The sequence below is a fragment of the Delphinapterus leucas genome, chromosome 10, assembly GCF_059928025.1.
Source record: "Delphinapterus leucas isolate spDelLeu-1000000601 "Yukka" chromosome 10, BTC_Dleu_Yukka2, whole genome shotgun sequence".
NCBI classification, from domain to species: Eukaryota; Metazoa; Chordata; class Mammalia; order Artiodactyla; family Monodontidae; genus Delphinapterus; species Delphinapterus leucas.
The window spans coordinates 12,920,834-12,944,942 of record NC_143138.1 but is presented as its reverse complement, the minus strand read 5'-3'; the positions used below and the strand labels follow the sequence as shown (position 1 = coordinate 12,944,942).

Here is a 24,109-nt window from a genome sequence, read left to right as displayed (position 1 = left end):
GCCAAACTTATCAGAAGCAGGCTCTCCTTATTTTGTGAAAAGCATTGAAAATAAGAAATCATAGAAATCCCAATAGAGATAATAATTTCTGTTCTAGGGTGTTCCACACAAGACTGCCCCTTTTTAAGGAATTTTGTAGTCCTCAATGATGCTGTTCAAATTTTAGTTTCATTCAATTCAGTTTAATAAAATACACATTCAGAATTTAAGAGGTGGTATAATAATGAGTATACGCCATGCTAGTGTTGGAGAATATTTTCAGATGTTGGCCGAAAGAGTTGTAATTGGATCAAGGTTTTAAAAATATGTAAATACTTACAATTACAGGAGTAATAAAAAGGTTTAGGTAACTAATCTTTATTGGTGGAAATAGTTTTTAGAAATCTCTTTCCTGTTTCATAATTTATGTATCTTTGTCTTTATCAGTGTAGTAATATATTTTATAATCCTTATAAACCTGAAGTTTTCAGGCCAATGTACTATAAATATGTGTACTACCTATTACCATCTCAAATGTACTAAAACACATTTTAGAACTATTAAAGACGAAAAAGCAACAAACATTATATTCTCTTTGACATATTTGATGTGAGCAGGACTGATTCATTGATTTTTTTATAGCTTTTAATGCATCGCATTTGTGGAGTAATGAAAATGCAATGGTAATGGCAATAACGTAAGCAAAAATTGTATCCTAAACCTGAAAATTACTTTTCAGAAAATTCATTGTAGTGTAATCACAGTTTGAGGCTTTCGGGGGGCAGAGGTTCCCCTGATGACGGTGTTTGGATTCAGGCTAAGAGGAACTCCTTTTTTTCTATTTAGGTGCTCTTTAACGGACACGTTTTGACAAAACATATTTAGCAGAAGTTTTTAGTGATCATCGTCATAGCTGCTAACCTGTAAACATTTATGCTTCTAACGTTCAAAGAAAATGTATTTTTTCTGTCACCGCGTACGGCAAATTTTCTTTTATTACACCCTTAGCTTTGGCCTACTCTTCCCGAAGTATTTATATTATATCCTGTATCCATATTATTTATATATTATCACCTCTTTACTGATTGTCACATCAGTATTACTTAGGCCATCTTTCTATCTTCCACTATTAATAGTATTGTGTTATGTTGCCCTGCTGTGCTTTTTGAATATTAAGGGTTCCATTTTTAGCAGATACATAAAACAGTCTATAGGCTATTTTCTGGTATGGTATGTTGTTTGTATGTTTTTGCAATACAGAGTCCACTCTGCCTTGCTTTATCCTTGTGTTTCTTCCCTCCAGTGGAACACAGCAAGTTATGTTAACTCTTTGAGTTAGTCTAACTGGTGTAGCAACACAAATGCTTTTGAAACAAGTAGGCATACCAACGTGAGAGTAAATTAATATTTTACAGCATTTGCATCATGTTTGACTGTCCTCTGCACTTCAGCAGAATAGGAGGAGACTGTAATTTGGACTCTATAAAACCTTATCTGCCAGGTGATAGGTAAATAGGATGGTGTGCACATACATCGATACACAAGGCAACACTCTCAACTGTTAGCTCATAAAGCAAGCACTTTGCAAATCCACGGTACCTGTACCTTGTTTGAAAATGATGATCAAGTATTTTGATGCTTCATTTGAGATGTTACTAGATAAAATCAAGATTACTACCCCCTCCCGGGCCCTTAAAACAAGTACTGTGTAAGAATAAATAGAATATTATGAGCTTTTATTTAATTTGGCCACTATTTATATTTGTAACTCAACAAGCTTCTTAGTGAAGGACAGTGTCTTCCAAGGACTTCAGAGACGTTATAGTCTCGAACAGCTTCGTTCTTTCTCTGTCTACACTTATTACATGTGGGGAAACCAAGGCCTAGAAAACTTTCTTCTTCTGCATATCAGTCCCAGGCATGCAGTAGATGCTTAAATAAATACTTGGTGAATGGATTAGCTAGAAGTAAGAATACTTTGGCTATTATTCATTACTTTGCACAGTGTTGGAAAGCAATCGAAATTATTTTCCTTTCCAGCTGGGCTGTGCTCTTAAAAATAGTGAGTGTGTATGGATGAAAATAATCATGAGATGTGTTGCCATGTACCCAAGGATAATTGGCTCACTTACCTGTTTACAGATTATTCACATTGGAGATCATATTCATAGCTCCAGAATAGTTTTTTTCTGACACCCAATATAATCCTGGGCCTTCTCCTTCCTACTGTTACCTGGCGTGGGCTTAGGAAACCCAAACTAAATTTAAAACCAGCCTAAACAAATATGCAGATCAGCTCCAGTAATCAAAGGCTGAAAAAACTCAGTCCAGCAATGACTAGTTTGGGGATTAGTTTATAATAACTGTGCTACTGATTTTATTTAATGTGGACAGTTGGGAACTACCAGTATTTAAAAACATGATTTAAATAGATAGTGCTGGAAACTATGTTAGCAGATCGAGTCCTCAACTTCTTCCATTTCTATGCATAGGTCTTTACCTCACAAAACCTACTACAAGCACCAAGCTCCCTGATGGAAAGGTATATGGAAGATTCATTCATTCTCTCTTTCATTCATCCATTCACACATTCACTCATTCATCATACAGTGGGTAATTTTTACTTAAACATGCTCAAGATACTGTGGCAGAATGAAAATCAAGTAGACATACATTCAGTAATTAAATCATTTAAAGTTTAGTGGAAAAAAAAGTCTAGTGAGTATATGCATACTTAACATTTTTTTTTCTGCATTCTATTCTTTCTTCTAGCCCATTAGACTGGTATGCTAATAACTGTGCTCTGTTTCATGATTGTGCCTCAAAGTTGCATGTTGATAGTAAGATAGGCCTCATGAAAGTTAGACTCTGGCTCAATTACTATTCAGTCCATGCCCATTTTCACCTGATAGTCCTGTGATTACCAGCATGTGTTTTCTGAGGAAATTGGCTAGAATCATTAGAGAAAAGAATGACAGTAGCTGTCTCAAATGGGGAGACCAAGCTCTTAATTTGATTGAAGGGATGACCTTTCTGTGTGTTGGCCTCCCTCTGAGCCCTGTCGAATAAAACCAGACCTGCCTTTTGGGCTGGCTGGTAGCTGTGTAATTCTCATAAAACAATGCAAAATGTGATGTTCTTAAAGTTTAGATTTCAGTGCATGGGCACTTGCAGGTGGAATTATTTTTTTAAAGCCATCCGTTCTGTTTCTCATTTTGGATTTCCTCTTCTGCACCCCCTGGACCATTGCAGGAGGATCGTGCAGCAAATCACCAGGGTGGTCCATTCAAGCTGCGGATTTGTCTGTCATCTTGGGACAGCAGGCTCGTCCTCCGCAGCCACTGCAGGAAAGTGCGTCACCCATCAGGTGAGAGTTTTGCGATGCTCTCTAGTTTCCATCTGAGGATAAAGTCTGACCTGGGAAAGTCGCCTACTAGCCGTACTTCAGCACTTTGTAAACTGTTTAAGATAATTGTCTTTGCAAACTGTATTGTGTGGGAAATTGAGAAATCGCCGAGAGGTGTTTTTCAAAGCTCGGATTCAAGTATTTCTCTTTTTGATTTATTTGGTTTGTGAACTAGTCTACCTCTGACTTTGTGGATGGTCGATTATTGTGTGTGTTGGGCTTGGGCCTGATCATTTTAATTGTCACCTGTACTTCAAGCTGGTGAGAAAGTTTTGCTACCAAATGGTTATCTTAAGTCATGTTTTAGGTTATTGTTGTAGTATGACCCTTGTGTAGGGAGACGGGCTCGTTTGTTTGGTAGCAACCCGTATTTGTTGGATTTCGAATTTCTCTGTGTCTGTTTGGATTTTACAACTTCCTGATTTCTTCATGTACAGTAAATTTTTCTCATCTGGAGAGTCATGCAGACCCAGGGTGGATGCAGGGTTGATGACTCATGGTTCACTGTTGAAGGGAAGACAAGAGGAGAGTGCCTACATGAAATCAGGAGACCGTGGAAGTTAGTTAGAAGTTGGGGCAATAAGGGCTTGAGAACACTGGTATTCGCAACCGGAGGAGATTGTGAAATAGATCCCTTCTTTCTGTTTGCCTTGGGAGGAGTCCTGCTCCAAGCTGTGGAAATAGACTAGTTCAGAGGTTCCCGAGCCTGGCTGGGCACCAGAATCACCGGGAGAGGTTAAAAAAAATAGAATAGGGGCTCCACCCTAGATCTACTGAATCAAAATGAGCCTTAATGGTCTCTTGGAGTCATACTGATGTTCCACAGCTTTGGCAAAGGCTGGATCGGGTGGTCTCTGGGCGGCTCTTCCTGAGTCATGTTGGATTTCCTTACTTGGTGAGATACACAGTCCACTTTTACCAAACCTCACATACAAAACTCTGGATTTTCAGCTAACGTATACTTGCTTTATCAAAATGTTCATTTTGAAACTGATTCAGTAGATTTCTTTTAGTAAAGAACCCCCCCACCCCCCGCCAACCCCGGGCTTCTAAGATCCAGTTTTTAACTTCCATAGAAATTCCATGGTATTTGAGATAAGAGCGCAGGGCTCTGGAACCAGCCTGTCTGAATTTAAAATCTAGAGCTGCCGCTGTGAACTTGGGCAGTCCTGTAAACTTCCTGTGCCTCAGTTTCTTCTGTGTAAGTTGGAGATAATATTAGACGTTTCTCTAGGGCTGCTGTGAGGATGGAATGACATAATACTTGTACACTGAGCAGAGTAGTACCTGGTATATGGTTTATGATCCATGAACCTATGCTGTCACTGTGAACCTGTGACTTGTCTTGACAGGATGATTGTAATGTTCTTGTTTGGTGATGGTTGCTTCTCAACCATACATGACTCGGAATAAGTAAATATCCCTGTACCTTGGTCTTTGGACCAACATTGTAGACATTTGCAGCCCTGCAAAGCCAACGGGCCTTTTATTTATTTTTCTGAACTTTGGGTCAGTCTCCCTTGATTCCTGATGCAGGTTGCCTGTGTATTGTTTTTATATTGTAGGATGAACTGCTGAGTTGCAGGCATAAGTGACTGCCTGCAGTCTGAGTAAAAACACACACATACCTGAATGCCGGAAGTACTGTGCCTCAGAAAGGGGGGTCAGTAAAGTCCTACTGGGGGGCGAGGCAGGGGAGAGAGGAAGTTATCATACACATTCTATCCTTGTGAAATATGGAACTGGGTACTTTACATTTTATGGGCTGTGGGTTAGGGAAAGCGTCTTTCAAAGGAGATAGAGCAACTCTAGAATTCTGTGCAGAGTTAAGCCTCATAAGGTCTACAAGTGTCAGCTCCGTTGAAAGGGGTGCGATGTCTTATTGCTAATTTCTCTCTTAGGGGTATTATCCATTTTAGGCAGAAAATCCTCACCTTGAAGTTTTGGGGGAAGTGGCTTAATTGCATATGTGGTTAACACACATGCAATTTTTTTCAACCTGTGGTGTTTAAAGAGAATCATGTGTTAAAACAGGAATGTCTCAAGAATTTATTGTGAAAAAAATGGGCAGCAAACAGTCCTATCTCTTGGTCAGTATGTGTAGCTTATTGAGAAGAGATCCAGGTTTTTATAGTACATAGTACAGTATATTAAGTGTCATAGGAATACTCATATTACTGACAAAGCAGTACAGAGTCACCTTGAGTTTTAAGCAGCTGACATTTCCTAGGATCGCATTTAAAGGAAGCTTATAAGCATTAGCTAAACGTTTTGCATAAATAGTGGCCTCATTACAGTCCTCACAATTGATGGCTAAATGTAAGCAAGGAAACAATATCATTCACGTTGTACTCTGGTATACTCATTAAGGTTTTTTCTTTTTTAAAAAAATAAAATAAAACCTAGATTACAGTTATTTCTGGTTCTAGCTGTTTTATCAATACAATACAGCTCTAGCAGTTTCGACCTACCTCATTCACAGGCACTGTCTATGTAAAGAAATGATTCATTCATTTATTCGCTGTGTATTTTTTGTTTTTTACTACTGCACAGAGTGGGTAAGAGCTACTAGGAGGAGGTTATATACTTCGTGGTCAAGTAGGGGGAAGAAGAAATGCTCTGAAATAACCAATACAAAGCAGAATGGGGTGGGTTGTACTTACTGGGGCAGGTTCTAACACAGAAGGAATTCAGAAGAATGATGCTGAGTAGGATGTGGGGAAAGACTTGGAGGAGGAGGGACAGTTGGAGTTGAACTCTGAAGACTGGTTAGCATTTCTGTGGGAAGAGATGGAGAGTGTGAGGGTGACCATTTCAGTGCCAGGGCCATAACAAGCAAGTGCATGGTATGTAATTGATGAGGCCATTGAGGCAGAAGCCCAGGTGCCGGTGGACATCTGAGTTCCTGGAGTCCAGCAGACAGTAGAGTGTGGGAATAAGATTACTGAGAGGTCCAGTCTGGAGATAAACTTGGAGGAGCCATTGGCATGAAAGTGATCTTTGAGATTGGGCTTTGGGTTCTTGCGCCTGGCAGGAAGTTTGACAGGCAGGCGGGATGAGTATATTTCAGTGATGACGTCAGCCAGAGTGGAATATGTAGAGGGGGAAGTAAGAGGCAGTGGAGGCAGCAGAAATGGAGCATTGGTGTGGCACAGCCTTTGTATGTTTCCTGTTTAAGACCTGGGGTGAAGGGAGGGAGGATGGAGAAATTGGGACGATGCACAGGGTGGATAATGGCGGGGGGGGGGGCGTCTTCCCTAGACACTCAGGCACCTTGGAAACTCAGGACTGAGCTTTTAGCTCAATGAAATCTTATTGAAACCTTTATTCTTTAAGACCTTTAAAAAAATAGAAACTTGAGCTAATTTTAGCCAGATCTAACGTGTGTGTGTAAAAATGAATGCTGCTTTTGAAATTCAGCGCATGCAGTATCTCTTTTCATTTAAACAAATGATCCCTCTATTTTCCTCTAAACAGTTTTATTAAGAAGATTTTCAGTGAAGCCCTGTACACATTAACAACGATTCCAGCTTTGCCTTTGCTCTTTTCCACCGTGGATTTATTTATCTCATGTGATATGCGTAAATCACATTATGGCACCTACTTGACTTTGGAGCATTGTTCATTTGTGGCAATTCATTTCTTGTACTTTGATAAATCACATTAATACGGGTGTGTTTCATAACTTTAGTGTGGACTCTTAAATGTTATTTGAGTGTGTTTGTGTGTATATGTGTGTGTATATATATGCATATATATATATTTCCAGCTACTAGTCACAGTTTTCTGAACAATTTGGCTTCTCATTTATACTTTATAGAAAATGTAGAGTTAGTGAGCCTTGGCTCTGGGGAGAAAGACTACATAGCTCAAAGTGAAGGAGAAAGCTGGACATTGTCTGGTTATATTGCTGTTATTGGGGAGTCAGTCTTAATATAATGAAGGAATATTTGAGGATTATTTAAGGTATTTTTTTAACCTGAGTTTTTTTTTTTTCTTGCGGTACGCGGGCCTCTCACTGTTGTGTGGCCTCTCCCGTTGCGGAGCACAGGCCCCGGACGCGCAGGCCCAGCGGCCATTGCCCACGGGCCCAGCCGCTCCGCGGCATGTGGGATCTTCCCGGACCGGGGCACGAACCCGCGTCCCCTGCATTGGCAGGCGGACCCTCAACCACTGCGCCACCAGGGAAGCCCCCTAACCTGAGTTATTTTTGATGGGGTGTCTGTAGTCCCCTAAATGGCCCAGAATGAGGCTGTGACTTACCTACCTTTCATAAAAGACAAGAAGGTTAGGATAGGGGTGACAGGAATGGAGAAAACAACTCAACAACTCCCGGGGGCAGACCATGCTGTCTGCAAAGATTCAATGAGCATCTAATATGTGAGAGGCATTATGCCAGCAAGACCCTAAAGGAAATATGGAGATGATCAATGGTCCACACTTTCTGTGTATTAACTCTTTGAATCCTTACTGCAATCCTTTGGGGTAGGCATTGCTATTATCTGCATTTCACAGGTGAGGAAACTGAAGCACAGAGAGGTTAAGTCACTTGCCCAAGACTGCTCAGCTGTTAAGTGGTAGAGTCATGCTGGGACCCCAGCCTGTATTCTTTTTTTTTTTTTTAATTTATTTATTTTTTATTTTTGGCTGCATTGGGCCTTCGTTGCTGTGTGCAGGCTTTCTCTAGTTGTGGCAAGTGGGTGGCTACTCTTCGTTGTGGTGCATGGGCTTCTCATCGCAGTGGCTTCTCTTTTTGTGGAGCACGGGCTCTAGGCGTTCAGGCTTCAGTAGTTGTAGTGCACGGGCTTAGTTGCTCCGCGGCATGTGGGATCTTCCCAGACCAGGGCTCGAACCCATGTCCCCTGCATTAGCAGGCGGATTCTTAACCACTGTGCCATCAGGGAATCCCCCAGCCTGTATTCTTAACTGCTGCCATGCACTGTCTCTCAAGCCCTCAGCCCCTTCTGTAAGGCAAGGTGTGCCCAGGAGTAGTATTTAAAGACCCACAGCAGAGGTGCGGCCGGCTCCCAGAGGTCAGGATCAGAGAAGGTTTGTGGACGATAAGCCCTCCTTTTTCAGGTGTGCCTGTCTGTTCAGGGTCACATACAGGCTGTCTTTGCTGTGTTGTTTCCCTTTTTTTCACTCTTTGTCCTCCTCCCTGAGATTCCTACGCACTTTCAATAATTATTAATTGAAGAAAATGATGACCATGGCATATGCTTATCTGTGTTTCAGGGGGTTGGCTTAAGTTGGGCTCCAAATGTTTGGTGTCCAGTGATGAACTTTTGACTCTTGAAAGTGAGGTGATGAACTTTTGACTCTTGAAAGCGTTTCACTGGGTCAGTGCTCAGTTTGCGAGGTTTGGCCGATAGGAACTATTTCTCTCTGCAGTTTGATAGATGGTGGGTGGCACCCAGTCCAACTCAAAGAAACATGGGGTGAAAGGAGGTCACACTTAAGTCAGGGAGGCCATCGGGAAGCTCAGAGCTTGTATCCCCTCCCCTGCTTCCCTGCCCCCACCTCTACCCCTCCTGTCCCTTCATCTCTGGTCCCTGCCCCTCCCAGGCTCATTTTCTCACCTTCACTGGACCAGTGATGAGTCTTGACCAACTCATGTCAAAAGGATAGAGGAGCTCCCCTGGTGGCGCAGTGGTTGAGAGTCTGCCTGCCGATGCAGGGGACATGGGTCTATGCCCCGGTCCGGGAAGATAACCCACATGCCGCGGAGCGGCTGGGCCCGTGAGCCATGGCCGCTGAGCCTGCGCGTCCGGAGCCTGTGCTCAAAGATAGAGAAGAAAGATCACTTTTCTCTTAGGCTGCCCAGGGAAAACCAAGAGTTTGTCTTTCTTACAGTTGAAGAACGTAAGTGATGATCATTGTGTAACGTGTAGAACCATCAGATCGCTCTGTTGTGCCCTTGGATCTAACAGAGTGTTGTAGGTCAATTATACTTCCATAAAAGAAAGAAAATTACCAAGGATATTCTTTAAAAAATGTCTTCAGAGGCAAGTCTTGCTTTATAGACACACAGAACAGGAGGATTTGGGATTTGCCCTCTGTGCACACGCGGATGGCAGCCCCAGCCTTCATCCGAGCTGTAATCATATGTGATGCATTTTATTTACAGATTAGGAGGCTCTGACTCTGACATATGACTAACGGGGAAGCTCCTCCCTTACAGCAGTTGTATGTCATCTGCTTCAGAGAACTAATTGCTTGGCAATTCCCCTTTGGTAATTCCCTCTTTATTTTCTGATGAGTTACTTAACAGTGACGGGCTTGTTGAGCGGAGCGTTGAGTTTAATGTGTGCTCCAGAAACTCCACTGTAGGCCTGGGGGATATGTTTTTCGGATTCTGTTTAGCTTTACTGAAGGAACACTGAAACCATTATATGGCCTGTTAATATTTCACTCAATACGAGGTTAAACGCTGAGCGGTGTGCAGTTTTCCAAAAGAAATAAAAACCAGGCTTCTTTTTTTCAGTGTGCCCCTGTGCATTCGAAAATTATTAAAAAGGAATTTAATATTCATAGAATGTTTAATCCTTTTTTTCAAAACAAGATTTCAAATGGAGTAGCTTTCCAGGACACCACAGCGTGAGTGGGGGTGTGGTAGAAAGCTGTTGGGTGGGTTTTGGGGAGACCGAGTTTCTTTTAACTGCCCTGCTGCAAGGTGAGATGGACCACCCACTCTACCTTGCTGGGCCTCAGTTTCCCCATTTACAGGAAAGAAAGCGGGTGAAAGAAGTGATCGCTCGGGCCTCTTCTATCTCTAACACGGCACAGTCCCATGAATAGATTTTATTGTAATTCTTCCTCTCGGTTGCCCCCACCCTCCCCCAGAGACCTTTGCTCTGTCAAACATCATTAGCTCTTGTTTGACTTTGTTCGGTTTTGTATCTAATTAGAATTTACATTTTCAGCTATTATTGTGTCATTATTTATAAAGTAAGTCGTAAGGGGTGCCTAAAATCATTTATCACCCCATCTCTATTAGTTTCGTACCTTACCGCTTCCTCGGCTCCTTTTTCCTCTTCTTGCTACCATGCCCCAAACAACATCCATTTCTGGAGTGGCTGTGTTATAACTGGAAGGAATCTTTCTGCTAATTATGGAATAATTTTTTGTAAGGAGAGCGCAGAAGCTCAGCTCTTTGCAGTAGCATCGAGGGTCACATTCTGCTTTTAATTTACAAGTAGAAATCCTTTGGATGTCATTTGGTTTTACCTGCAGGTGCAGATTTGAGGCTCGAGGTAATTCGTTTTTTCTTCCGCATCAACTTTCCCAGTTAGTGTGCATAGCATTACTTTGTCCTGTTGGTTCATTTGTAAACCGTTCATACTGATGTCTCTTGACTCATTGAATAGTGTTTTTCGGCAGCCAGTGCAAATAGAAGAGGTGACATTTAAGAGTGTTTTGTCTTGTTGTTTTGTTTGTTTCATAGGCAGAGAGGAAGGGAAGAGGCAATAGGGGTGATAAAAGTGAGGGCTTTGAAGACAGGGAGGTTAAGGTTTGAATTCTAGCCCTGGCTCCTTAGTTGTGTGTCCCAGGCCACATTTCTTAAATCTGTGATCCTCAGTTTTCTCATCTGTAAAATGGGGATGATGACAAGGTCTATCTTACAGGATTGCTGGAAGGATCAAATGAGCATTCACTGTATATTGCCTGTGGTAGGATCTCAGTACATAATTTAAAGAAAAGAAAGGAGGGGAAAGTATAGAATTTAAGGGCTGGGAAAAAAAAACAAGAACTAAGGAAAGAGTTGTATCTTTGGGGGTACTCAGGGTAGGAGGAGCCCTTCACAGTCCTTCATGGGCAGGTTTGAATTCCAGACGGACCATTGAAACTTGGGAGGGCCTGGACCGCCTTCCCTGTTTTGGGTGTGATGTTCTACTGAAGCTCGACCTGATCCACAGAAGAGGGTGTTAGTTGCTGTGCAATGGATAGAAATATTACATTTTAAACATCTATTGTCTATACTTTACTACAATAAGAGAAAACCAATGAAAGCAAAAGTTCCCTTTGATTCCACCATCCCAGTCCATAAGTCACTATTAGGTGTTGTCTTTTAGTTCTTGACAATTTAACATATATCTTTTTTCACTTTTGCTTTTTCTATTTAGCATAAACATTCTGGTTTGCAACCTAGACTGGACAGTTATCCTTTGCAAAGATTATGTAATATACCATAAAGTTGTTTTCTCTTAATTTAGGTTTTGTATTATTTGTGGACATTCGAGTTGGTTCTAATTGTTTACTATTATAAAACGGCAGTGATTACCTTTGTACACTTAAGTATTTTCTTAGGATACAGTCACGTCAGAAGGCTTATTCCTAGATGGAGGGGCCTTGCTCTGAACTGCTTTGTAAAAGACAACATTTACATTGTTACTGATGATACATGATTATGTCTTGCTTCAACCTGATTAATTGTGGGACTTACTCTTTTTTGGCTAATTTAATAGGCTTCTTGGTTTTAAAATTTGCATTCCTTTGATCCCTCTCAGTCGCAGAACATTTCCATCTGTGTTTACTTACTGATTTTCTTTTATACAATTAGCAAACGGGGAGTCTTGATAATTTCTCATCTGTGCCTGTGAGCTCTTTGTGTGCTCTAGAAATTGATCTTTCTTAAAGTCATATGTACTGCAGCTGTTTCCCCAGTCCGATTGTTTTTCATTTGGGTTCTCTGACTTTTTGTTGTATGAAAGTCCAAGATTTTCTATGATGTCTCTTTTCTTCTGTGATCATACCCAGGGCCAGCCTGGAAGGAAGAAGGGAGATGACTGCAGCTCACATTCTGTACCTGGCCGGCCAGCAGCTCGGCTTGGCTGGAATAGTCCTCATTTCATTCTCAACTGCTCACCGCTCCCCTGTTGAACACCAGGGAACCGCTCCCTGTTGAAACCCTAGTGCTTTTCTACTGCCGAGGGCCCCTTTCTACTTTCCTTCCCACCTGTTCCTCACTCCTTGACCTTGATCCATCCTGGGCCAGTCTCCTAGATGTCTCGTCTCCTCTGCCCACCTTTGGGGCTCTCCGCCCTGTGTTACTGACCCCCGTTTCTCTCGGGGAGCCCTGCCGTGGGGGCCGTGCTGGAGGCCTGGCAGCCTCCCTCCCGTGGGCCTGGAGAGATAGTCAGGAGTTCCAGGCTTGGCGAGGTTGAACCCTTCTTCGAGGATCCTGGGTTGGGCTCTTCACACCTTCTGCTGACTTAGTCCGACAGGCCACCTGCTGAGGAGTGAGCTTCGCGGGTTTGATTTTCATCCAGGTTAGACTGAGGGGCCCACTGCTGCCCAGCTTCCCTTGCTATTGTAGCTCTTCCCTGGAGAGAGCTCTGCGGGCAGGAGGGCAGGGGCAGTTTCCCGGGTATGGAGCTCTGGGGGAGTCTGGTCTCCAGACCTGAACTGGGACCAGTGGCCCTGCTGGGTTGCAGTGGTTTAAGATGTGCTGTCCCTCCTCAATGGCCTTTCTCAATGTGCACTTGTTCTGGTCCAACCCGTTTTCCTCTCCGAGGCCAAAGTGAACATTTCTTACTCTTAGACATCTGTCTGCATCTCTGTTTCACCTCCTTGGTTTTTCATTGAAGTTCCGAATCCTTAACCTGGCCCAGCAGCTTTGGGGTCCCTTGCTTATCTCCCCGGCACTGTCACTCATCTGTTGCCCCTTCTTTGCTTCAGTCATTTAGCATTTCCTCCTTCAAAGTGCCCTGTCCTTTCTTATTATGTTACAGCTTTTAGTCGTGCTGTTCCCCTTCCTTGACATCCAACTACCCACCTCTATCTGTGTGACTAACTTTGAATCTTGGTTTAGAGTCCTTTCCTCGGGCAGCCCGGGGACTAGTCCTGTGCTGCTTGTCGGGGATTCCCAGAGCCCCCTGCTGTTCTTCTCGTGTTGTAACATTTTGCACCTCTTTTCCCAGCTCAATGACAGCAGGGACAGCAAGGACTGTTTCCCCCCCTCCCCCCACCAACCATTCTTGGCATTTGGCATCCAGTAGGGCTGCAATAAATGTAAGCATTTCCCCTACAATGTGGGTTTGTATGATGCAAATTGGATGCAATTCCATCTCTTTATATAGACCATGACTTACAGGATTGTGGTCTGGAGCCAGCCCTGGGGCCTAGTGGACCACAGTGGTGGAAAAAGCTATGGCATCTGTTGAATACCTTTGTGCATCAAAGAATGAGTGATAAAGGTGATCAAAATTTATAAGAGGGCTCTGCTCAGGAGAAGGAAAAGCCTAGTAACGAATTTTCTGGAACAAAAGCTATACGGAATAGATTGCTGGATTTGCTCAGTGATATTTAAATTTTATAGCACTACACTTATAACCACACCAAACACTATTATCATTGAACTTCAACACAGGAAAAAAAATTACTGTGTTGTTGAATGTCTAAAACTGTCTTTCTTTGCAATGAAAAAATGCCTGTTGGATTTCGATGACGTGAGGATTCTTAGAAACACCGCTAACCTGTGGGATGAATGAGTGGATTTGAGGTTCACCTCCTAAACACCTGTTCTCTGCTTTGATCAGTCTCCCTTACGTGCTCTTGTGACCCTGCTCTCTGATTCAGGTGAAAGTTCTTGGTGGGATAATTTTCCCAAGGAGATCATTTTATCTGGAAGAGAGTAGTTCTGGAGGCTTAAGCAAGGTTGGTCAAGTGGAGGTAAAGCACGCCATGGACCAGGGAGCCCTGAAACCCTCCTCTGCGTCACCCCGCCCAGGAGGAATGGGGCTGGTGGGGTCTGACCGTGGTGTCCCTGCCCCTTTGAGTTGGCGGGGACAACCTCCTCTCTCTTGCACGTGAGTTCGTCTGGAAGTTGCCCTGTTGGTGGTGGGTGAAAATACCATTTCCAGGGAGAGGGTGTCCATTGGTGATCACTGACGTGAGGGTCTGCATGCTTCTGATGGAGGTTCTGACAGGTGTGGAAAGGGGTCTGACATTAGAACCGAGGCCTGGGCCCATTGTCCACTGCAGCACCCCAAAGCCCTTTCTACCTTGCTCTGTTCTGGCAAGTTCCAAATGGGGCAGAAAGGACTCTGGATGAATTTTGTTTTGATAGTTCTTCCCCTTTTCAAGGCTTCGTGCTGTAATCCAGACCATTGAGAAGTATGACCCCAAGTTGTGGCTCTTTTGGGAAGACAGTCTTTTTATAAGGAGCTGGGAAGGGAATGTTTCCCTTTGGCTGCTGCCTCTGGTGCCTGATCTGACACTTTTCATAAGATTAGCAGTTTTGTTCCTCTTGTAAGTGGTCGTAGGCCCATAAGACAAGTTACCTATTATTTGTTGACAGGAGAAAAGATTATCTAGTTTTTATTTAGAAATCTTCTTCCATAAAACCTTGTTTTCTGTTGCATTTGAAAGAAATACAGTGCTAGCATCTAAGCCCAAATTTTGGTGTTTTACTTTGGCTTTCCTGTTCTGCTGAAGCCTCTGTAACCCTTTGTACCTCTCTCTACTCTTCAGAAGGAACAGGTTATATATTTTTTTCCATCTCAGAGTCATCCAAATGAACAGGACTGTTTTTTTTGTTTTAACATCTTTATTGGGGTATAATTGCTTTACAATGGTGTGTTAGCTTCTGCTTTCTAACAAAGTGAATGAACAGGACTGTTTTTTTTGTTTTTTTGTTTTAACATCTTTATTGGGGTATAATTGCTTTACAATGGTGTGTTAGCTTCTGCTTTCTAACAACAAAGTGAATGAACAGGACTGTTTTAACACTCTGTGCAAACAGATGCAAGAAAAGGGGGAAGACTACTTTCTTTTTTTTTTTTCCCTCCCAGCAAGGTTTAGATCCATTTTGGTCATCCTAGAGATTAGAATAGGCCAATGTGAGTAAGAAGCAATGTGAAATGAAGAAATATTTTTTCATGTGTCCTTGAAACATGGGTCTTACCCAGGAGTATTGAGCCTTCTCCAAACAAAACTCTGGAAGTCACAGTTCATATCATCTTTAAGCCCTGGAGAGAGGGTTATTAATCTATGAAAATGAACAAACACTAGCTGTTTGCTATTCTGCTGTGCAGAGAACACTCAATGACCTGACGAATCTCGGAGTTTCTTTCTCTAAATGCTGCACTTTTTACCCTGAAGTCTCAGGAGACGATTTCCTTAAAAAAGTTGTTTTAAACTTTTCCATTTTAAATGTGCAGGGTCTTCAAAGACTTCACTGGGATGGAAGTCCTATGTTTTCCTGTATCTCTTACAGGACTGGTCACAACTACCCTTTTCTCTTGGTGGTGTTTTGCAGTCTGGGCCTCCGATTTAGTAAACATAGCCCTAAGGACCACAGTCATCTGGACTGTGTGCAGTAGCTAGTGTGTCATGGGTCCATCTCAGCTGATAGTAGCGTATCACAGGAGTCAGAGTGCCTCGTATGACTGGTTGCCCTGGGCAGTCCTAATGACTCCCTAGAGCAGAGAGTATCCTCTTCCTTTTCTAGAGGAGGAAACAAAACCTAAGAGGTTAACAGATTTGCTAGGTTTCAGGGCTAAAACACACATGGCTTGTGCTGTCACCTGGGCCTTCCGACCTGCATGAAGTTCAGTGCTTTCTCCATCACCTTGTGAAGCCGAGATCCCCCAGGCCTTATGCAGTTGTGTCTCTGAATCTGTAGACTGAAAAGACAGAACTTTGCTTCATCGAAGGGGCCTAATAGAGCAGTTTTGAGATGGAGCTGGAAAGATGGAGAAAGACGAGTACAGCCCCTTGAATGTACACCATTCCCTCTTATAAATTTTGACGTTAGTTTTTGTAGTGCCTAAGCTTGAACTTGATGGATAGGTAGAGAGTGTTTTTTCTTCTGCAGCCACTACACCTTTAAAGTTAAGCTTCTCGAGCTATATTTCCTTTAATGCACCAGTGTCAGCAAAGTTAAAAACATCAGGAAATTGTATTGATCTCATCCATGGAATCTTGAAAACTGATGCCGTCTTCTCTGGGAAGTTCTTTCCTATGTGGGTGGGAAGGCATTACAGTCAGGTCACTTCCATATTGGTAGGTCCCTCCTGTCTTTCTGCTGGATGCTACAAAAAGAGGGTAGAGGAAGCTCATGCAGCCCCCTGTGAATCAGATGTATGCCTCCTGGTCTGGAGAGAGCCAGTGCGAGACACTGAGTTGCTTTCATGATGAGTATCTGCTGTCCTAGGACATCTAGCAGTTAATCTTTTAGTAAAAATCACCATCCATCTCTTGATGCCAGAAACACGTATAATAACTGTTAAGAAGCCTTTTCTGTCTCTGCAGAAGTAATTGGTGCTGACGACCGTGCTGTTGGTTTCAGAAATACTTGGAGTCTGATTCTCTTTGAGGCTTACGGAAGCTAGATTTTATATGTGGAGTCCTCCTCAGTGATTCTGCAAACCAGACAAAGGCCATCTCTCTTGTAGTCCTCCTCCCGGCAATCTCTTTACAGCTTTTTCCTAGGAGTCAAGGCGCTATAGCCTAGCTGGGGAGTTTTGCTTGGTGACGGAGTAGCTAAGAATGTTTCTCTCTAACAGGTCACAGAGAGCACTGGTGGACGTCTCTCCTTGCCCCAAGATCTTCGGTGGAAGTCCACGGGACTTGGTGTCTGTGCCGTTCAAAGTATATATGAACTCGCCAGGAGGCATAATGCGTCACCATTTAATTCTGGGCCACCCTAAAGGATGACACCCAGCTTCAGAGACCGCCTCTTGGACATCAGCCCTGAGATCCAGTGTTTTAGCTCCCCATTGTCTGAAATCCGTTTCTGACCAAGTTTGAGCTGCCTTAGGCTTAGGCATTCAATGGCCAGGACCATGTTGCAGCGCCACACCTTTTGTCCCTTTCAGAGCAGCAGCTCGCTCTGAGCTCTTGTTGAGTCTTTTACACAGATATGCTAGAAAACAGGCACCAACCCATTCTTTCCATCTTGGCATTTTCCCACAAGCCTAGTCCTGGGATGACCTGGAGCGGAGAGGCAGTGGAGGATAAATTCATCTTGTACAGACTTGTTCCTGCTAGTTCTAGCCTGTCTCTCGCCACAGATCTAGCTTTTAAATCCTCAAGTGATTGGTTTTGCGTAGGAATGTGTGGATTGTTGGATCGCAATAATTTTCTCCCTGAATTTCTAGTGTTTATATAAGCAGATGTATATAAAAAAAGTTCTGTCATTGGTGTAAACAGCAGGGCCTATTTTTAATAGTTACAGGTGCTTAAAGATGGTGCAGAATAAAAATGTGTTGTTTTTTTTTTTTTATTGCAAGTTGCAACACAACCAAAAGTCTGTATTAATGTTTTGCCAGGAAAGGGTCAACACGGAAAATTTGCAACAAAGACGAACTAGAATAGAACCAGTGCAAACAGAAGCTGACAAATATATGCCCCATGTTGGGAGTTCAGCCCCTGGAATGTTATGTAGGACAAAAGGAATGGAAGAGGTATTTCAGTAACATTTTGTTCTGTGTCAAAAACCTTGTGAAATATAAATCTGCTGTGTATTGGAGAATGGATACAGCAATTGATTCAGGTTGAATAGCTTTCATTTAACTAGAATATCCCACAGAAAGCCGTTCTTGTTCTGACAACCATAGTTTTGTTTTTCTTGACTTAAAGAAAATTGAATTCATGTTTACATATTTTATGGGATTGTTTTATGGACAAAGACACAGGTCAAATCCCATCTCAGCACAGTGGCTATTGTTATAGCAAATAGAAACATTTCTAAATGAAATAAAAACCATTTCTAAGCCATGGCCTGTGGCCCATAGTAATCCTACTACATTGGTGTTATGAAACCGTTTGCAACTATCAATAATTCAGTCGTAGATGTGCTTTTTTTCTAATTCTGTTTTTAAAAAATATTCTAGTCTCTTGCCAACACACATACCCATGCATATACTTCACTGATTTGCATAGTAGAGAAGGAAGAATATGAATATGTATAATAGGAGTCAACTTTATTTTGGACTTTCTGGAACAGATCACTTTTTTTTTTCCTCCACATGATGGCTCCCTGAATTGCTTCCAATTATTGAACTTTCATAATTGCCCACAACTCTGTCTGTGTCCTTCTGACGGTCTTGCCATGTCAACCAACCCAGCCAAAAGCTAGTAGCCAGTGATAGTGGCTTAAGAAGCTGGACCTCAGAATACCCCCGCCAAGGCCGTTCTGTTATTCTCCATTTGTACACTTCTCAAGAAGAAATTAGGTGCTTGTTGTTGAGTTTTTTCAATTCCCAGATCATTCTGGCATTGATCTTGGACTCCTTTGCAAACTATTACTCCTGAAACATTTTGGCTCTCTGTGACCTATTGTTCAGTAGAATCTGAGGTTTTCCAGGTACCTCAAAGACTTACATTTTAGGGAAATTGATCAAAAGAAAACTTCTCTAGGAATAAATGTCTTTTAGGTTTTAGCTCTATTCTACCTTCAAGGTTCTTACCTGGATGCCTTATATTTTATTTCCTTTCTGTATTTATACTGATTTGATACTTGGGTTTACTGTTTTCTGTTTGGAAACAGCTTTTAAAAAGTAACACAGAGCTTAAAAATATAAAACAGTTCCAACCTGCTCCATTCTTACCTTGACTATCTTTTCTGCCTTATTGCTAGACCACTGCTTCTCTTTCTGCTTCTCTTCTGGGATTTTATCTGCTCAGCAGTTCTAGTGTGTGATTCTGAATTCTATGGTTTGAGTTTCCTGACCAACTTCTCTTTGCATCTGAGTCTATTTCCTGTGCGTAGAGCTTTGGCATTCCATTCTCCGATCCCAGTCAAAAGTGAAACTTTTAGTGCTAATAAGATTAGTCCTTGCGACACTATTAATTCTTTACTCTCCATTTCTCACTCCATTGTTGTTTCTCAAAGACCAACATTTCTTTGTTATTAAGAACGTCATTAGGAGATGGTAACTACACTTAATGTGATCATTTCACAGTGTGTACAAATCTTGAACCATGATGTTGTACACCTGAAGCTAATGTAATGTTTTATGTCAGTGATACCTCAATTTAAAAAAAAAGAGGAGAAAAAAACCCCACTTCATTTTGGTGTCACTTCCTTAAGACCTCCTGGATTTTTGTTTTACTGATACACTCCACAGCTTCAAACTGCAGGAACCATCAACAGGTCTTTGACAAATCAGTTGTCCCTACACATGGTCTACAATATTACACTTACTGTTTAAAAGTAATTAAGCTTCTCTCAGTGTTCCTTGCTGTGGGTCAGGAACTTTATTTGCTGTGCCACCCAACACAGAAGTTAATCACAAATGGGTCCTCTGAACCAAATAATTAAAAATAGAGCAAAGTTTCTGAACCAGGCGGTTGGCAGAAAAGTCTGTACTTCCATCTGTGCATGGTTAGGAAAATATTTCATGATACTGAAATAGCATCAGCCTTGCTCTCTTTTGTGTGAGAGTGTATCTGTGTGACTGCATGTCATTCAGTGCTCTGAATGTTTGTTTGACAGTTAGCTAATCATATATATATATATGTATGTATAAAAGTCACTGGCAAAGAAACAGGAAAGCAAATCCAGGTGTTCGGTGCATACATTCTTTATTTGCTGGTTTCTGTGAAGGGATAATGGTCTTGCTGTTGCTTTTCTGTTTAGTGAAAGTTTGCTCTAAGCATGTGCTTCAGAAACTTAAAGAGCATTACATTTTTTTTTTTTTTTTGCGGTACGCGGGCCTCTCACTGTTGTGGCCTCTCCCGTTGCGGAGCACAGGCTCCGGACGCGCAGGCTCAGCGGCCATGGCTCACGGGCCCAGCCGCTCCGCGGCATGTGGGATCTTCCCAGACCCAGGCACGAATCCGCGTCCCCTGCGTCGGCAGGCGGACTGTCAACCACTGCGCCACCAGGGAAGCCCAGGCATTACACTTTGACTTGAAAATCTTTACGTCTTTTGATTCTCTGTCTATGAATAGCCTTTGCTAATAGCTTTTAGGAACTGTTCTTAGGTGAAATGCTGATGGATCAGTTTCAGTTTGGAATATGGACGGTTAGGAGTTTCTGCTCTCTAGAAGGAGACATATGCCTGGAATATATATCAAACTCATAAACACTTTATGACAGAGGTACAGACATGCAAGTGACTGATTTTGAGAGAAATGTAATCCTTCAGTTTGGATTTGCCTTTGTTTTCACCAGTAATCAGTAACTTTCCAAATATGTTCAGTTTTGGCCAGTTCTAAACCGATGCTATGACTTTAAAAGTATATTTTCTATTTATAAGGTTCTAATTGCTATATAAAATAAAGATTATTCCCCTCTGGTATTTCTCCATTGCAACTCTCTCTCTTTATCCCTGGAAAAGTCTTATTTTTTCGTTGATTTTCTTTCTCCTGGGAGAGCCACTGTATTAAATAACAACTAATGCCCAATAAATACACCAAAGGGAGATTTAAGAATTATTAAGAGAAAAAAAAAAAAAAAAGGAAATGTCTTAATTTTCTTCCTTTGGCTCCGAAACATATGTATTTCTCAGAGTTACCAGTTTCTTTATGCTTCCGGACACTTAGAGCCTAGGCATACTCTTAATCCTGTGATAATAGAATTAAATACTGAAATTAAGAGCTGTGGATTGACCATGCTCACATAAATTGAAATTAAGGAAGGAGGAATATCTTCGATGAATGTCGTTATTAAGGTAGCAGCTAATTCTTGAGTTTAGCTGTGAAGATCAACTAAAGTTGATGATAGTTTGATTATTGAGGTACTTTGTCATTCATGAAACTCAGAATTTAATAGTTTGATCATTTGGGCAGTTTGTCATTCATGATGTTTGAGAGACCGTACACATCTTTCTGTTCAACCTCCTGAATTTACATTCAACTTCATTTTGTTCATTTCTTGCAAACCTGTGAATGCCCAGAGGGAACGATAAAGTTGAATAAATTGTGGCCTGTGGCTTCAAACAAATTAATCTTTGATTTCTTTTTCAATATTATTGGGGGAATAGCTTTTTTTATTTTTATTTATTTTTAAATTTTATTTTTTGGCTGTGTTGGGTCTTCATTGCTGCGCGCAGGCTTTCCCTAGTTGCAGCGAGTGGGGGCTGCTCTTCGTTGCCGTGCGGGGGCTTCTCACTGTGGTGGCTTCTCTTGTTGTGGAGCACGGGCTCTAGAGTGCGGGCTCAGTGGTTGTGGCGCAGGGGCTTAGTTGCTCCGTGGCATGTGGGATCTTCTCGGACCAGGACTCGAACCCGTGTCCCCTGCATTGGCAGGTGGATTCTTAACCACTGCGCCACCAACGAAGCCCGGGATAGCTTTTAAAAAGATACACATGGATTTTGCTAATTATTATTTGCTAATGTAAGATATTAGGATTTAACATATTTTGTGCACTCTGAGTACTCATAAGGGCAAACGGTAGATGTCCTATTTTTTTTTTTGGCCGTACCATGTGGCATGTGGGATCTTAGTTCCCCGACCAGGGATCGAACCCCTGCCCCCTGCACTGGGAGCACGGAGTCTTAACCACTGGACTGCCAGGGAAGTCCTGAATGGTAGATGTCTTTAGACTTTAAAGTTAGTGCTGGATTGATCTTCTCTTGTACGAGACAGCTGACATTGCTGATATTAATTAGACTCCCCGGAAAGGGTGCCTGGATACTCAAGTTCTTCACCCTTTGCTTGTGGGAGTGTTAAATTTGTTTCTCTCATTCATTTCGGCATCTTCTGGTCAACAATATATGGCCTTTCATTTAAAAACACTGCATTTGATTGTTGATATCTTTATTCAATAAATCATTTGGTTGGTGAATATTGATTTACCAGATTCATGATCCCAAACACAAGAAACAGCACACACACTAAAGAAAGGTCATTGTGCAGAGAACCTATCCTTTTAATAATAGTAATGGCTAGCTGGCATATTGAGGATTTAGGGTATGTCAGCCACTGTGCTGATCACTTAATCTTCACAGTAAACCTAGTTGGTAGTTATTATCTCCACTCAACAGATAAGGTAATTGGGTTAGTAGCTTGCCCAAGGTCACACAACTAGTAACTGGGAGGATTGGGATTCAACTCATACCATTTTAACTTCACACCCTATGCTCTTAACTAATTATACTTTATCGCTTACCACCCATGTCATCGCGAGACTTGCAAGATTGCTTTCATGAATGTGAGCTATATACAAAAGCATAGTTGCAAACCAAGATAAACTATAAAGAATAAGGATTCAGTGAGCACTCAACTAACTCTCCACCCAGATTTCATAATTACCACGAATTCGATGTCCTCTCTGTGGGGTCCTCCCCCATCACATCACCTTTCTTCCCACCTCAGAAGTAGCCACTAAAGAAAAATGATGTTTGAAAACATTTTTAACAAAAGTGCACAAAAACGTATCCCAGCCAGATGCTCATTTTGTTTTCCCTCCTTTTTCTCGTCTCTCCTCGCTGCTTGGTCATCTCATCTCTCGGTCATCCCTCCTTTTTCTCGCCATTGTGGGGCATGAAGAGGAACTGAGTCAGATCTGCGTCAAAAGGTCAGGGAGAGTGTCCTCTGCTGTGATGTGCAGGCCTAAATGCCATGACTGGTATGGGGGATTTTGTGGTGGGGTGATAGTTTCTTTGGTGCTCTCAGAGGACGCGTCCCCTCTCAAGCAAGGCGTGCTCTGGAGGGATGCTAACAAACAGACCATCTGAGGGGATGATTTAATGTGACTTGGGCTGACACATCTCTAAAAAGCTTGTCAGGTTATAAGTCACAAATATTAGCCATGCAGACATGTGGTTCCTTAACAGTGTGACTCTTAAAATAGCGAAACGTTTTTGGTAACCAATGTGAGGGCACTTCATAACACAATCAGAAGCCATTGAGTAGAACATGTTAAGATAGTGTAACCTTGTTGTCCCCTAATGCTTGAATGCTGTCTTTCAGCAAGTAGTAAATACCTTGGACAATATGTAAAAATCAAAATGGGTTCGGGCCTGGTGGGAATAATATAATTCTTTCATCAGTTGAAAAGTACATTCTAGTAATTAACTACATTAAAAAAATAAGCAAAGGAGGTTTTTGGTTTTTGTTTGCAAATTGTACCCTGTTGCATGAAATTTTTTCCAAGGGTCATGCAATTCTGTAGGAGAAGGTAGCAATTTAATGCACTCTTAGCTATTAAGGGCTTAGAGCTAGGTTACTTTTAAGTTACTCCCATGTCATTACAAAAATATGTAATGAATTTAAAAGATTAAAAATAATCACATCTAGTTGAACATAAAAGTGCTTATAAAGGCATATGTGTGTATCTGTATGTAGTCATTTGCACATACACATTTATATATGTATGTCTTGTATTAATTTTTTCTGGTGTTGCATGTGTTTGTAGGTATAGATATAGCATGCACTCTTTACAGAACTAATGTTAGGGGACCCTTTTATGAACTAACTATATGATTTGGAGCTTTATCAAATGTGATTTTTTTCAAAGGTCACAATTTTGGCCTGTAATAAAAAGCAGTATAGTATTGAGGTTAAAGTGTGCATATGTGTCTGTCTATATCTTCTCTCTCTCATCTTTTTGCTTAGAGAAAAATCTATGCTCAAGGATACCAATGTGCCTACTAATAACTTAAAATATGAAAAAAAGAGCTACATATGACACTTTGTTGCAGTTTTGTACATTGTCTCAAAAACATGCTGTAAAAATATGGAAACTAGAAAAATCTTGGCAAATGTAGCCTAAGAGTGTAGCTGATTTAAAAGCTGCATTTGAGTATTCTAAGTACGGTTCTGTGACAGCTA

General features: G+C 41.8%; 1 protein-coding gene across 1 annotated transcript in view; it reads left to right on the top strand.

Annotated features, from left to right (window-relative positions):
- Positions 1-24,109, top strand: part of LOC149748138 (uncharacterized) — a 145,719-nt gene that overhangs the window by 4,285 nt on the left and 117,325 nt on the right. The window contains exon 3 of the mRNA XM_089918176.1: positions 3,232-3,346. Within this exon, the coding sequence (XP_089774302.1) occupies positions 3,232-3,346 (115 nt within the window). The remainder of the gene's footprint in view (positions 1-3,231; positions 3,347-24,109) is intronic.